This window comes from Phycodurus eques, chromosome 8, assembly GCF_024500275.1.
Source record: "Phycodurus eques isolate BA_2022a chromosome 8, UOR_Pequ_1.1, whole genome shotgun sequence".
NCBI classification, from domain to species: domain Eukaryota; kingdom Metazoa; phylum Chordata; class Actinopteri; order Syngnathiformes; family Syngnathidae; genus Phycodurus; species Phycodurus eques.
The window spans coordinates 8211343-8228335 of NC_084532.1; the positions used below are offsets into that span (position 1 = coordinate 8211343).

Below are 16993 nucleotides of genomic sequence, written 5' to 3' on the forward strand. Positions count from 1 at the left end.
GACGTTGTTTTTGATATCCCTGTTAGAATACACCTACCATTAAAATTACAGAACGTTCATGTCTTTGTCAATGGGTAAACTTCAAAATCAGTGAGGGATCAAATATTTATTTCCTCCACTGTATCTGTCCATCTTGGATTTACCTAATGCTAATGTTTACTTTTCTGTTTCTACTGTGCAGTCCGAGCAAGATCAAAAACAACAACAGCAGTTCCTACTACCACCAGCACCACCACTACTACTACTACTACTACTACATCTACCACAACCACCATGGCGAGCACAACAACAAAAGCCACACTTGTTCCCACCACAACGGTACCAGCCACAGCCACCACTACTGCTGCCTCTACCACACTCACAACAACAACCAGGCGCCTGGCAACAGCCGAAGCCCACCAGAAACCCAGGGGGACCTCCACTGAGCACCCTCGAACACCTGCTGCCATAAGTACACAGACGGGTTTCAGCAGCACCAGTCAGACATCAACATCCACGCACACGCCCCTACTGGGCTCAGTGGCCCCAAGCAGCATTCACAAAGAGAGCAACACCAACCTGTCACACAGAGGTAAGAATCACCCTCAGCAGGTTCAATGCAAAGTACGTTAAATCATGTGAGTTGAGCATGCAGCATGTGTGTTCACTTGTGTGTGAGATGCTCTGTAGCCACTACTTCCATGATTGTTCCCTGCCATCATCACAGCAGGGAGCTGAAATGCCTTTTTGAAAACTACCACTTTCTGTGTACAAATTCTTCCCCTATAGTTCTATCTCGAGCCATCTGTTTACTGGACATTGTCTTTCACCAGTTGCTTTTCTTTCTATCACTCACTCACAAGGTTGTTGCACAGGGTCCCTCATGAGAACTATGTAACAGAGGTGTCAGAACTAAGGAACGACAGTCCTTACTCCCCTTGTTTGCTCCCTGTATTCACCTCCCGCTACTTTGTCCTCACTCACTTTTTTGACAGCATCTCTCTTTGTCTTTCTCTGCCTGCCCCCATTCTCCCATCCAGCCCTCACTCACACTGTCTAAAACTGGTTCAAACGCAAATTAAGCTTTACCACTATTTCCACACACCAAAAAAAATAACAGCGCTTTATAACCGCTTCTTGAACAATGCTTGACAAAGCACTAAGCCTTAATTGTGCATAGAAGGAGGAGAACAATTCTGGATGACAACACAAAGCAGAATTGATAACCCACTGTACCGAAAATCTCATAGGACAAAAAGCCTTTGTAGTAACCACATTTTTTGGTATTTACTGCATGAATAAATAAAATGGTGGTAAATGACATGTCCGTCGCTCTCATCGTTTTTTTTTGTTTTTTTTTGTTCTATTGCAACAAAATGTCATTCTTCCACCAACAGAGTCAACAGGTGAACAGATGTTTAATACAGACCACAATGGTTAAACAGAACAAATTCAGTTGGATCATCAGGCTATTGAATAAGCATGATAGATAGACAGACAGATCCACTAGATGCTCACAGTTGTTAGTTATTTCATACATGCAATGCAGCATGTTCACTAGCCTTTTGTCACAAGGGTACAGGCAAATTTGCAAGTGAAATGTTGGATAGTCTCAGGGTCTTCTGGGTCCTGTCAGCTGAGTGGAGCAGCTATTGTTATAAGACTGATTCTGCAAGTTCGAGAGCAAAATTGAAGAGTTGTTTGTTTGACAGTTGGAACAAAAGGCAAAATTGGGACCTTGGTAAGATAAATGTGAACACTAGTTAGAAGAAAAATAAACTATATACAAGCAAAAATCAAGAGTGAATAAAAGACACTATAGTGATCCAGTGCTGTTTAAGAGCTTCAGAGTGTTAGAAGGCGATGACTAAGACAGGAGAAAAATATGTGTGGTAAATAAGGCAAAAGTGCAAAGTTGTTCGGGGTCAGCGATGTGGAATTATAGAGAACGGCTTGCCTCATCACTTTTGGGGCCTTTTTTTTCTCCACACAAACCAAAAATCTAATTCCTCTTGTTTCAGAGGTTTTCACTTCCTCACCACATCACAAGTACTCTAAATGAGAGCTCAAGCAGAAACTGAGTAGAAAATGGGGCATGAACAAGACATGTCTCCATGCCCATGGGCCATAATTTTTAACTCAGTTTGCTCTGTCAAGTCAGCTGTTACACTTGCTGAGCAGCGGCTGGCATTTTGTCGGAAGATAAAGCTAATGCCTGTATCAGACTACAAGATAAATTTGGTCTATCACGATTGCACTATGTCAGACTACTGCCATAAAAACTTGCTGTATCTCACTCAGACAGTGTGGCAACACTACACGTGGTATTCCGATACCACCGTATCCCGTCTTTTACGATCACTGGGCTTTATCTTGTCAAATCAAACACTATCGGGGAGACGTGACCAGAAAACATGTCACCTTTCACCACAACCAGAAACAACTGTTACCATGGCGACAATTGTTGTCAAACAATGGATCGCCATGCCAATGTTGGGGGGAAAAAAAGAACAAAAAGAGGGGGGAAAAGCTGAGGTGTCACCAGGTGCTCGGGTGATGATGTTTTGGATTATCCATTCAAGGATTGCTTGACATATTTGCAAGTACTTTTAATACGATACGGCTCGCAAGCAGGCAACAAAACGTTATGTAGCCTAGCTAGCTCGTGCTAGCACTAATATTTGTACGTAAACATGCCAATGTTCTGTCAAATCATGCTCTAAAGCTTCGGTAAACTTTGGCTTGCACGTGTAAATAAATGTTGACAACGGCGACCAAGTATGTTGACAACGGCAAGCACGGGAGGCGATGCACCGGTCAAAATACGCAATCCTGTTGGTCAACGTCAAGGTGCGCTGTTGGAGAGTTGTCGTTGATATGTTACACTACTCTGAAGATGTCCAAGAAATCAAACATGCTAAACTTTTCATTTTGGTGTTGTAGGGCTATCAAATTGTCGGTCGGGGGTTATGTCACACTACAAGAAGTTTTGTCGTTCCCAACATATATTGCCGGGCCTGATCAAGGAAATCGCCCATGATAGCTAATCGCACCAATATCTGAGCTGAATTCCTGTAGTCAACAGGGAATGTAGGAAGGTGGAAGAAAGAGGGAAGGTAAACAGGAGCTGTAATACACACCTCATATGCTCATATAAAAACCTGACGAGATTTTCTCTAGGATACAGTTTTATTTGGATCCCAAGTTGAGTGCTCTTATAACAGTATAGATTAATTCAAATACATTTTCATTTGTACTCCATCGAACTGCATCTGGCAATAGTGTAACTTTGGTCCAAACCTTTTTTGATTTGGAATAACTGACACCAAATGGTCAAATTCCTTGACTTGCCGTGGTCCCAGGAGGCGGGGAGTTTAGACCAACATTCTGCCACCAAATTGTCACATGCGCCAGGTGGATGTCAAAGAACACACCCTCGTTGTGCCGGTACGCCCAGCTTTTCGCAGAGCGGTCTGTCACATTGGCAAATGCGTGCAGCTAGCCTTGCGTTTGCACAATTATCAAGGTATGCCAGTTTTTGCTCTACACTGTAGATGTGCTGTCTAATCTAATAATTTCACATGATATACTTTATGGATGAATAGGGATAATTATCTGTTCTTTTACAGTATTTTGCAAGTACTGTATGATTCACACATCATGCTACCTTGCTGCAGGAAAAAAAAATTCCCCTCTAGCAAGGTATTTGGGGATGATTTTGAAAATAACTTGGAACTGTTGCATCTCTCTCTCTCTCTCTCTCTCTCTCTCTCTCTCTCTCTCTCTCTCTCTCTCTCTCTCTCTCTCTCTTCCTTCCATCACAGCTGCGGGTGATCACTACCTCATAGGCAACAACATCACAGTTGCTGTCTTGGGGATAGTCATTCCTATCGGTGAGTTCTCTTGACTTTCTAGCCGTGTTGTCTTGGCTTTTTGCGTGCCTGCTTTTCCCTCCTGGCTTTTCCCTCTGTGATTGTTGTGTGTGTGTGTGTGCATGTACAGTACATGCATGAGTATGACTTAAAAAGCATTTTTCTCCCACCTGCCCGATTTAACTGACTTAATTTGTGGGTTTAAACAGTCAAAATCTTTGGCTAGCCTCAGTGGTGTTCTATCAGAAAATACCCAATGGTTTAGTAATTTTGTACAATTCTGTACTATTATTCAACTACAGCCCCCTGATCCCATGGCTAGTACAGCCCCCTGGTCCCATGGCTAGATGAAGCTATTACGAGCCAGTAAGCTCATTAGTCAGTGGTGGCCTTTGTAATGTGCCCATTACAGTATGTCATTATTAAGAGGATTCGAGCAAGTGGGGAGCTCTGTTCATGTTCTGCCATCACATTTGACTGGCTGCAAATAGCATTAAATTCCCACTTTGAGCATACTGTTTGCTCCCATTGCAATCTATCTGAGTGTCATGACCCTTTGGAACTCAAGTTACATACTGTACATATTTGTTCAAAGGAGATAAAACAGAAAAAGGCTGACCAAGAATTGATTAGGGGAAATTACCTAGTTTATTTATTTATCTTTTTGTGTATTTCTCTAATGAGTGGTAAGTTCTGACTTAGTAAATCACAATGTCAGTAAAGTGTTAAAAAAATAATAACATTGGGCAACAACATGAAAGAACAAACAAATGCATGCACACCTTGTTTATATGTTTTGTCCAATTGTTACACAACTTCATTTTAAAAACAGTATGTTAATAAAACTAATTCACCTTTACTAAAATAATTAATTCATCTGGTAAGCCCCTTCTACATTGCTGTAAAATTAAGGACTTATCCACCTTTTTTTCATCTGCTGTGTATAAATTGTACAGACTCGGTATAGGGGGACCAACTCACGTCAGACAATATGGCGCAAATGCTTTAAAACTTTATCCAAATGCTTCATAATGGGTAACTATTAGTCCGATGATAAAGTGTGAAAAATAAGAGCACTAGGGTCAAATGTGTGATGCAAAACTGTTTTTTTTGTTTGTTTTTTTTTTGTGTTTTTTTTACACATTTGTCCAAATACCACCAATTTACAAGGGTGGACACAAAACATTCAGTTCCTTAATGCAACACATTGACGGATATGACACAAATCTTGACATTCTGTTAATAAAAGCATAGACCTTACTTTATGTAACATCAGGCTTCGAGTGGCGCATCAGCCAAATTGAATGTTTATTAATGGCTTTGGTGTAGACACATTGGACATTTTTGAAAGGCAATTTGTTGTGACCAGTCCTATAATCATGTTCTTTAATCTGCATTTTGATATGTATCATCTACCTGGTGGATGTCAATCACTATTGTTTGTTTATAGTGTTCACTCATACAAATGTTCACACGTTTGTGACAGACCCAAATCAAAAAGATAAATAATTTTTTTGGTTTTATAGAACCTTACATGTGGGAACAAAACCAAAAGGTGGTAGATTCAGTTTATTTATTTATTTTAACTTTAGGAATTACAGATGAACAGTATGCTTGCAAAGGTATTCTATATTCTAGCAATCAGTTTAAAAAAAATGGAGTAAAGTTACTGTATTGGTCCTTCTTAGCGATTGTTGACTTTTTAGTGTGATAACCTTTGCTACGTTTTAAGGTTTTAATTATATCAGATAGATATAATTACTGTAATTTCTCATGTATAATGTGCACACATGTATAATACGCACCCCCAAAGTTGACCTCAAAATTATGGAAAACCCTTCTACCTATGTATGATGGATTTTTACAATGCATGATTTTGCCTCTCCCCGTATGATCAAAACATGAAGTATTATCTGTATTTTGTTAGTATTTTCAAATAATTATTCTGATGTTAATTAAGCACTTTATTTGAAGACGTAAAACTTTGTTTTTATTTAGTTGCCCTTATTTTGAGAATTCACAGCCCTCCTTTTATTTAGTAAATGAGAAAACACACAGTTGTGCTCACATGTTTGATTACCCAGGCAGAATTTGTAAGATGGGTACAATTCTTAAAAAAACATTAAAGGCCAGGCGAAACACATTTACTTTTATTTTAATAGGATTCAAATTAAACTGTCAAGCATTTCAGAAAAGCGTTATCATCAAACAAAACATAACCATGAAGAAATTAATAATGGTTGTTGTTCAGTCATCAGGCGTATTTTAAAAAAAAAAAAAAAACACACACACACAAAAAAAAAAAATATTTCACAAATTCTGCCAGAGTTTGTAAACTTAGTATGTGTATATGTATCCCTGTCATGTTGGAATGAAAGCATAGGCTAAACCTTTTTTCATAGCCACTAGGTGGCGCTGGCATATTAGAATGAAAGTGGGACCCAGGACACACTGGAGAGACTACGTCTCTCGGCTGGCCTGGGAACACCTCGGGTTCCTCTCGGAAGAGTTGGAAGAAGTGGCTGGGGAGACGAAACGCTGGGATTCCCTGCTGAGGCTGCTGCCCCCGTGACACGACCTCGGATAAGCGGAGGAAAATGAATAAATAAATGAATGAATGAATTATCAAAAATATAGTACAACTAACAGCTTAGAAAGGAGTTCAACAGGGCTGCAAAGGACCCTAACGGTGGAATTCCCAACACTGACACAATTAATTGAGTAATAAAATTTCCACAGGTAAACCTATCAGGATGGAATCTAACAGGGTGGAACTTTATTCATTCAAATTAGCCATTGCTCCATAAAATAGCAAATTTCAGCTTCCTATCTGTTCACAAAAAGGAATGTTTAAATATATATATGGCCTCACCGAACACTTCCCACACCCTAGTTTTTGCCTCAGCGACCACAAAAGCTGTATTTGCATGGCTAACCGGTACCCATCAGCTGCCTCTGTAGTCCTACAAACCAAAAATGCCCGATAGGACTCCTCCTCCAGTTTGACGGCATCCCTTACCGCTGGTGTCCGCCACCATGTTCAGGGATCACCACCACGACAGGCACCGACCACTTTACGGCCACAGCTTTGGTCGGCCGTCTCGACAATGGAGGCACGGAACAATTGTCTGACTCAAGTGTCCCACGCCTCACCAGAGACGTGGGCGTAGTTCTGTTGGAGGTGGGAGTTGAAACTCCTTCTCACTGGGGACTCTGCCAGACATTACCACCAGACCCTCACTTTATGTTTGGGTCGGCCGGCATCTTCCGCCACCATCGGAGCCAACTCACCACCAGGTGGTGATCGGTTGCCAGCACCGTGCCTCTCTACACCCGAGCGTCCAAGACATGAGGCCGCTAGTCTGAATACATGGTTTTTGTTCTGGACAATCCATGATGAGCACAGAAGTTCACTCGGGTTCTCTTTGAGCTTGCTTTGTCTGGTCCCTCACTTAGGACCTGTTTGCGATGGGTGACCCTACAAGGTGGGTGAAGCCCCAGACAACTTAGCTCCTAGGATCACTGGCACAGACAAACCCCTCCACCACGATAAGGTGACGACTCCAGGAGGGGGAATTTACAAAACAGTCTACAAGGATATTTTGTGTTCATGTTGGAAGCAAGATCATAATCTATGACGAAAAGAAATCATCATCAGAATTTTATTTATTTTAATTAAAATATTAAGTATTTTCATAGGAACAGAAGAAGTACTAATAGCCAGGAATGACCCCTATTCTACAAAATGGGATTAAGACTAAAATGTAATTTAAGGATCATCATATGAGATCTCTTTCAGCTCTTATATTGAGTACAGGGGCAGCTCTCAAACGGTGTTCTGCTATTTTCCCACTCTCTACAATTAAGATATCAACTCAGTTCATTATAAAAGACCCCAAGATTATTAACCCCTGCTCATCCGTTGCTCATTCAACCCTCAAGATATTCATTGAGGCAGTAAATCCCCTCATTCTGCATTTTTTGCAGATTTGAAACGTTAATTATTGTCACAGGTCTACAAGGACTGGATTTCTGTGCTTCCATCCACTAATGAACCGCGCCCACCCAGCATCTCCTCAAGGGGAATCAGCCTGACTATTATAATCAGTACTTAGCCAAATTCTGTCATTTATGGTGGCTTGTAATTGGAGTGAAATATTCTAAATGAGACAGAAGCAGATGTTTTCAACCCAATGGGCATATAGAGAGTAAAAAAAAGAGGGGTGTGGAGTTTCAGCCCAGTCAAAGAGGGATCTCAAGTGCATCAGAATCAGAATCATCTTTATTTGCCAAGTATGTCCAAAAGAACACACAAGGAATTTGTCTCCGGTAGTTGGAGCCGCTCTAGTACGACAACAGACAGTCAATTGACAGAGAACACTTTTGAGACATAAAGACCTTGACAAAAAAACAGTCACCGAGCAATAAGGGTTGCTAGTTATCTGGTAATGCCGGTACATGTCTAACACAAGGGAAATTACAAAACTATTTCCATCATTGATGTCATAGACACCTATACAAACATGTATTTGTGCACTAGTTACAGGTACTGTAGGGTAGCCGTGATAATTAGGGAAAAGAGACTTGGCTTTTCTGAAACCCTCCAAAAGGCTAACAGCCCTTCACTCTGCTTTCATCACGGTTTCAATTCCAAACACAATTATCACTCATCCTTTAGGCTCATGTAAACCACATAAAGGTAGCACATTAAAACAGTACTAGCAGCTAAGTAACAAGCTAACGTTGATAGGCTTTTATTGTAGGGAGGGAAAACAATTGTAATTTCTTGGATTTAGGCTCAGAAAGATTCATTACAAAATGACTTTTTTCAGTCCCATGCATGTATGCTGTTTATGTGTGTATGTTGGAGGTAGTATGTATGTACAGTATAACGATGCATGCAGGTGCTCATTGTTGCAAATGGCGCATGTGCGTTCAACTTTCTGTTTTTGATTCAAAATGTGGCCTGAGGATGAATGTAATGGGATGTACTGTCAATGTCATATGAAGGCTCTTTGTTTTCTTTTCAGCATACTTTTTGTCACCTTATTTATTAGTTTCCTGGCAGGGGGGGCCTTCAGGTCTCCTTTTGCCAATGATTAGGCCATGGCTGTTCACAACTATCCAAGCCCTTCACTACAATATATTGCTTGGGTATATAAAGTAATACAAATTGGTTGTTATCGGAGTTTAAAAGTATCAGTAATTAGTAAGAATTGTGTTGTAATTAAAACAAAATAATTTATTACATTGATAAGGTTGAAACATACAAACATCTTATTGATTGTAATTAAATATCTTTTATTCAAATTAAAATGTATTGACTTCTCAGGTAGAGTGATATTGCACAAAATAAATTGGGTCTTGAAAAGGGAAAGAAAATAATGAGCCTTCAGTATGAGAAATTGTGCTCATGTGTAAGTGCTTAAGGTGCCGCTCTGTGTCCCCTGGGCTGTGTTAACGCTCCCGCCGTCTGTTGTTGTTGTGTGTGTGTTAAACACATGCAGTCCCTATCCTTGCCACAGTGGTCATCGGGCTACTTTGCATCGGCGCCTACCTGGTGTGGCGCAACTGGCGGCGCAAGAACACCAAGAGCATGAACTTCGACAACCCTGTTTACCGCAAGACCACGGAGGACGACGACGATGAAATCCATATCGGCCGTCACAGCGAGTCCATTGGACACGTCTACCCAGCAGTGAGTGGCAGCCATAGTCAGCCATTCATAGCGCTTCCTCTAGGGAGCGGCGTCAGCGACAGCAACTCTCACTGGTACTCGGGGGCGCCAATGCTCTCCAGTGGCAAATGAGAAAAGAACCTTCTGAGGAGACGTGGGAGTCAGAAAAGCCTACTTGTTGGTGAAAGAGAAGCAGGCCTGCACATACCAACATACTCACACATCATGTTTTTGCAGTAACTACTGAAAACGCCAAACACTTGAAGCCCTTCACCATGTTACCATTCCTCCTTTGATCATGCTCATATAGTATAAACATTTGATCAATGTTTTCATCTTTTGACATCATATTGAATCCCAATTTTTGTACTTTGTCATGTTTCTAGTTGTTTAAATGTTTCGTCAGAAAGACATGATAATGTCGTTATTGTCAGGGTCCTACGTTAAAAAAATAGACTGACACATATCGCCTGTTTTAAGAAGCTGCTGGTTTTAGTTGCGGAGCAAACTGGGATCCTCATCACACAGCACTGGTATGATGACAATTGTTAATATCACTGAAGATGTGGTGCTACCAACTTGTAATTCATTGGTAGGAATATTTCGAGTTCTAGAGACAGCTGACAGGACAGCAAAGTAGTTCACATTTTTAGAGTAAATTGTTTCATGTGAACTTTATTTCCTACTACTTAAATGAAATTGGGAGCCAACCAAGAGCAATTTAAAAAGTATACATTTTGGTGGCGGCGCAGTGATCAAGTGATCAAGTTCAGAGATTGTGGGTTTGAATCCGGGCTCCGGCCTTCCTGTGTGGAGTTCGCATGTTTTCCCCGTGCATGCGTGGGTTTTCTCCAGGTACTCCGGTTTCCTCCCACATTCCCAAAAATGTGCATGGTAGGTTAATTGAAGACTCTAAAATTGCTCGTAGGTGTGAATGTGAGTGCAAATGGTTGTTTGTTGATATGTGCCCTGTGATTGGCTGGCGACCAGTTCAGGGTGTACCCCGCCTCCTGCCCGATGATAGCTAGAATAGGCTCTAGCATGCCCGGGACCCTAGTGAGGAAAAGCAGTTAAGAGAATGAATGGATGGATATTTTAATTCTGCGAGCAATGTATTGCCTTTAAGATTCCACTGGTGCAGGTGCAACATTGTGGCTTGAGGCCACAAAATCAAGAGTCAACTGCAGCTGTGAGTTGCATTCAACCCCTTAAAGGGGAACAGAAAAGGTGGTGACTGAAGTCGCTGTAAGGACATGTTGTCAGAGTAGCAGAGCATCCAGTGAAGGGCAGCCAAAAAAGAATATGGGGGATGGGAGTTGAGCGCTCTGATCAGCTGGCACGGCAACACTGATTTCTTTGTCACTCCAGCAAGGAAGGAGACTGGCACGACGACAGATAAGTGCACAAATTAGTATTTTTTTTTAATGTACTAAAACTCCCATTTGGCAAGGAAGTATCACATAGGTTAGCATTTTTTGTTGGTGTTGTCATTTACCCAAATATTGTCCTACTCTCATGTGGCATCTATGAGAGCCAGAGAGAGATCCGGCTGGCTTTTTGTGGGCCAAACATTGGCAGCCAAAGGCATGCAGCCTGCATGCCTCTAAGAGCCAGAAAAGGGAAAAGACAAGGAGGTCAGGGTAGGAGGAGTAGGTGAAAATTATAAATAAATAGCTGAAGCCTTTTTTTCTATTTTGCGCTGTTGTGATGTCCATCATGCCACTGTCTCGTGTTTTGTTTAGATTTTTTGTTTTTCCCCATTTAACTTTTTTTTTTTTTTTTTTATCTGCTGTTTTCAGCGAGTGGCACTCAGTCTGGAGGACGATGGCTATCCCTGAAGGAGGGATGAAGCCTCTCCCTTCATTCCCACCTTGGCCCCTCCCCCCTCCTCATCCCAACCTCCACAATAAGGTCGACAGTCCTCCTTTTGCCTCTCTTTAAGGAGCAGAGATGATTCATACAATCAATATACCCCAACTTTCTCTGATAGTGCTCTCATTGTAGTAACAATACTACCACCAGTAGCTGCTACTACATTTAATGCTATCGCATAGTAGCCTATGCTCTACCCATTTCTTCTTGCGCTCTCTCTCTCTCTCTCGGCCTCCTGGTAGTCCTAGTGAACACTTACATGCTGCTCTGTGATATTTGTCAAACTAACCTTATTGAGCAGTATTCAGTGCCAGAGCAGCAAGCATAATTCTTAATTTATCATATTCGTGTTTACTCTGTTAATATGTTACCGCTATCTATCATTGCACAGCTGAAGACAGTTCAATTGATATACAGTAGTTGGCAAAGACTATTATGCCCCTTAGGTGTTATTTGAAAAGGCGGACATTTTTTATTTTTTATTTATTTTGTATTATTTTTCACTCTTCAGCTCTCCATGTCTGCCCCTTCGCATACAGTACTGAGGAAGCAAAGCGTAACATCATAATGAAGAAATCAGTCTCTGAACCCGAGGATGTGTGTGTGTGTGTGTGTGTGTGTGTGTGTGTGTGTGTGTTCGGGGGGACTTGAGTTAGGGTGCGGAATCATTTGGAGGTGATTTGAGGGTGAAAGAGTAAAAAATTGGCTTTTTATGTGAATATGAGGATTTGTGCCACCGGAAAGTTGAGCTTCAAGGCAAAAAGCAGCAAGGCAGAAAAGAGCATTATGAGTAATCCTCTGTGTTGGCGTCAGAGTTATGCACATTGGTTACAATGAACTGGGGGCTGTTTGTTTATTCTCAGTCAGGATGTTGTAGACTTTTTGTTTCCTTATCTTTGCTGCTCCTATTATAGATGATGGTTATGGGGATATGACATCAGGGATATGTAAATAGGTCAAATAAAATTATATTGTCTTCTTCTCCATCTTTAGTGGAGTTTATTTTTAATGGAAATCTTTTTTCGAAGGCCAACAACCAAACAAACAAACAAAAAATGAATCAATGAAAATTCAACCTTAAAACTATCAAACATCCTGACTTTGAAGTAGAAAAAGTGCATGAAAAAACATTCATTCAAGCTATGTTATATACCAGGGGTGTCAAAGTCATTTTTGCTGCTGGCCACATTGTAGTTATGGTTTGCCTCGGAGGGTCGTCATGAGCGCGAACGCATATACAGTAAATGTACAATTGCCTCATGTTATTACATATACACAAAAAAAATGATGAATAACTATATTTGAAACCAGAAGCCAGTACAAAGTTGTTAATGCAGTTTATTTTGAAATGGGGATTGGTAACAAAAATGTTTGCAATCAACATTCTATAAAAGGGAAGACGATTTGCAATGTTGTCATTTTGGCAAGAAACATGAAGTCGACGCACTTGATTTGCTTTCGCGGGGCGCATAAATTGATGTGGTGGGCCGGATGAGTTTGACACCTGTGTTATATACTTCCGTTACAGCAATATTGACTCCGCACACAAGACAAATAGATCTGTTATTTATTTTTGTGAACAGATAATCTGTCGTGAAAGCTCCTTTTTTCCATCTTTCTTTTGGCCATTTTGGAGATGTAAATTTGCCCAAGGAGACTGACTGCAACAGAAAAGCATTTGTAGTATTAGTGGTGCATGCGCTATATATAGGTAGGCCAGCTCTAATACACATTCGATGTGCGAGCGGGCCAAATCTAAATTACATCTGTCCCGTATGCCTGAGTTTGACATATAGGCCATAGAAAGGGGCTCTACTAAAAACAACTGTTTACCATACCAAAATCAGTATAGCATGTTCGAGAGATGTGTACACGACAAGCACTTGAATCAACAACAGCCATAGATATGAAAAGGTAGAGATGACACGCCCCTTTTGAGCTGGGTGCCTACGGCAACGCTAAACTAATGTCCAGTAAACAACAGCGGCCAATTCTGGAAATAACATCATCTATATGCCACAAAGGGGCATTTTCAGTTCCAACTGGACACTAGTTTTTGTCCGTTAAATCCTAAATCCATACTATCTGGGTCCGTTAAATCGAGGTTCCATTGTCTTGAGAGGACATTTACGATTTTGAGTCATTGAAATGAGCGATCTATAGTGTTCATGTATCAATGCAACTTACTAAACGGCAATGTTTTATTTGATCGATAGATTCTTTATTCATCTTGAGAATAAGAATATTAGAGGAGTACAAGTCAATTTAAAATACATATGAGAAAGAGAAGGCATAGTCAATTGAAGTACAACCTGCTTCTGGTTTCATAGCCTGATATTTACTCCTAGAGAGTATTTCTTTCAATTAGCTGCCGTAGTAACAGAAATCTTACTGATTGCCTGTTTAGTTTACTGTGTAGTAGGAAAAGATGAATAAGCTCACACAGACAGAGATTTAAACTAGACAGAAGGGAAAGGGATGAACAAGTGCAAAGAACATCTCTTCCTTTTGCTTGCTGCAGCAATGTTTCAGACTCACTGAATCAGATGAAATGCCCAGGGAATATTTCTGTAATTGCCCGGATGACTTTCTAATGGTCATTCAATTTAAACTGCTTATGCAAGTAAACATGAGAGCTGTTGGTATGCCTAATTAACTCTTCTATCTGGATGTCTACGAGATTTGACACTTTAAAGGATATGTATTGTATAATTTATTTACACTGAATCATGCATTCAACAACACCTATTGCTGAATTTTAACTGGAGTCGGATTCAGACTGAACTATAGTAACAGTATATGCACACTGTTGTGTATTTGTCAAATGAATTTGGTTTTAATTTAATCACTGCGAGAAAGATGGTATGATCGTTTACACACATTAGTTATCAGTGTCTGACTGAAATAACTGAGAGGAAGGAATTCTACTCCCACATTCTGTTATGTTGTTTGTTAATAATTGTAGTTCAATGGATCCGAAAGCTGCATCTGTTGATGAAACTGGTCTTGGTCCAAAAATGACCAGTTGCTTGTCCTTCCAGTCTTTGCACTAAAAAGTAGTCTCGAAACAGGGTCTTCCAAATCTCTCCAGAAGTAGAAATTATCACTGCTTACCCAGGTTGTACAGAACGCTTTCTAACATGTAAATTTTTTTTTTTTTTTTTTGTCTCCACATCTTCACTGCATGCACGCCATAGCACTAAAAAGTAACACCAGCTACAAGGCTTTAACATATTTTTAGTTTCAGTGTTTGTGATGCTCCAGTTACATAGTTTCCCCCGATCTCTTTTGCCATCCCATCTTCATCTTAGCATCAACATATTTTCTTTGCAAGGGCTATCACTACCATCAAGGTAGTTGCACACTAGTAATAATAATAATAAACACTGGCTATAACTCAGGCCTCCCAATCAACAAGGAAACCCCCACAGGTGTCAAGAAGACACTCCAAGGGAAGTTGCCCCTTCGACTGCATTTTGGACCACAAATGATCTCTACTTGTTTCGGATGTATCCTTTGGTAACTTTTCTTAACAAACTGCTATCTCTAATTGTTGTGTTCCTTTTCATTTAAACACAAAATGACTGGTTTCAAACTGTCAATGATGTCATTGTCCTTCTTTGAACTTTTTTCAGCTGATCTTAAAAATAAGCCGATGGGGTGAAGTTGCTGCACAGAAACAAGTACAATTCTAAGGGGTACCGCAATGGAAAATTACAACTCCGTAATAGATTTCAACATTATTGGGGGGAATTGATGGGGTGGATATAATTGCTAATACCCTTATTTAGTCAGCTGGCTCTTCCATCTGTTTTGAAAAATAGTTTTATTTCATTGTCTACAGAAAAAAAAAAAAAAAAAAAGGGGTGGGCCTCCTTCCATTCCACAGCCACATATACAGTATGGTAGACATTTCTTATGCTGTTTGTTGCACAAAAACTTTTCAAGAAGCCTTCTGCACTGTGTAAAATGATAATGCTCTTAGGAGGGGAGGGGGGAAAGGTGAGGCAGTCCAGAAGTACAGTCCAATGGTTTTGAATTGTGACTTGTAAATACTTTTTCATACAACTTTTTGATAGTGTTTTAAATGTATCTGTAAAATGTACCTTAAAAAAATGTACATAAACCTCTGAAGGGGGGAAAACGAGTGTAGTATATATAAATTTATTTGTACACAAGAACACTGGATTTCTTTACTACTTGATTGTAACTCAAATTAATAATCTGCCAAAGTGTTTTTATTTGATTTTTTTCCTGTTGTCTGTTCCATTTGTCTGCTTTTTAACAGGACTGCAGAGTTTTAATTTCATACTGTATTTAATTCTGTTAAATAGATTTTGTTGTTGTGTGGGTGTATTTTTGAAAGGGGTTATCCTTTTTAATTTATTGGTGCCTTGTTTTGTGCTCCTGTATACTTTTATCCTCTGTCTTTCTGTGTCCAGTGTCTGTAAGAGGACAGACGGGATTAACTGGTGGGATGATGGGGGGGGGGGGGGGGCTGTGGAAGTTAAACCTTAGCAACTTCTGTACTTACATTGACTATCTGTACTGTATGCCAAAATGGTCTAACTCACGTTTCTATGAAATCAAGTTGTTCATAAATATCTCTATATATTGATATATTAAATTTGTAAAAACTGCCTTGTGTGTAGTGTTGTTCCTTTCAAGCTATATTTGAACAAAATAAATATTGGTCATCTTAATGATAAAACTCAATGAACTGGACACATCAGTAATAGACTGCAACACTGCATTTTTGTTACCCATGTCTATAAAGTGGCGCGCTCAGTGAATGTCATGACTGAAAATAATCATACCAAACTAAATATTTGACAATAACTGTTTGGTATCTCATGGATTCAGACAATGAAAACAATACATTTGTGAGGAATAATAAACACGAGAACCACTTGGCAATCAAAAAAAAAGTCAAGGTATCTCATAAAGAGGAAATCCTTTTTATCCCTTAGAATAAAATAAAGGGAAAAAATATTCTGTAAATGACGCCAAGAACATGCTTAAAATTCTGTGAAGAATTTAGGATTATCTGCATTTGATTTACACTAACCCAAAAATATATTTCCCCTATTTTCCTTTGTTGTATCCATCCATCCATTTGCTGAGCCGCTTCTCCTCACTAGGGTCGCGGGCGTGCTGGAGCCTATCCCAGCTAGCATCGGGCAGGAGGCGGGGTACACCCTGAACTGTTCGCCAGCCAATCGCAGGGCCAAAATCTTCCAAAAATGAGTAATATTCTAAAACTATTCTCTTATACTGGACACATACATACTGTATGTACAACTTTGTAACATCACAAAGTAATTACAAAATTATTAATGGTTACATGCTATGTTAAAAAGGTTAGTTACAACATTACATGCAAGTAAAGTAGAGCAAAGTTAAATAGTTGGGCCAAAAGAAAACACCCTGAATCGTCGTCAAGCATAACCTTTTCATATTTATTAAGACATTTCGTGATCATTTCAAATATATAATTTAGGTCCGCACGGTGATCTAGTGCAGGAATTGTCAACTGGCGGGCCTGCACACACATTTGAGTGGCCCCTCGATTTTATACATATAAAATATAAAG

At 40.0% G+C, this 16993-nt stretch overlaps 1 protein-coding gene across 4 annotated transcripts in view; it reads left to right on the forward strand.

The window, feature by feature from the left end:
- Positions 1–15908, forward strand: part of lrp8 (low density lipoprotein receptor-related protein 8, apolipoprotein e receptor) — a 160206-nt gene extending 144298 nt beyond the window's left edge. Inside the window, exons 16-19 of one of the 4 annotated variants that reach the window (XM_061683235.1) lie at positions 182–571; positions 3804–3872; positions 9359–9549; positions 11328–15908. In XM_061683235.1, the coding sequence (XP_061539219.1) occupies positions 182–571; positions 3804–3872; positions 9359–9549; positions 11328–11366 (689 nt within the window). In that variant the 3' untranslated portion in view covers positions 11367–15908. Of the gene's footprint in view, positions 1–181; positions 572–3803; positions 3873–9358; positions 11280–11327 lie in introns of those variants that run through there. The other 3 variants (XM_061683236.1, XM_061683233.1, XM_061683234.1) reach the window with 3 other exon arrangements.
- Positions 15909–16993: the final 1085 nt, after the last annotated feature.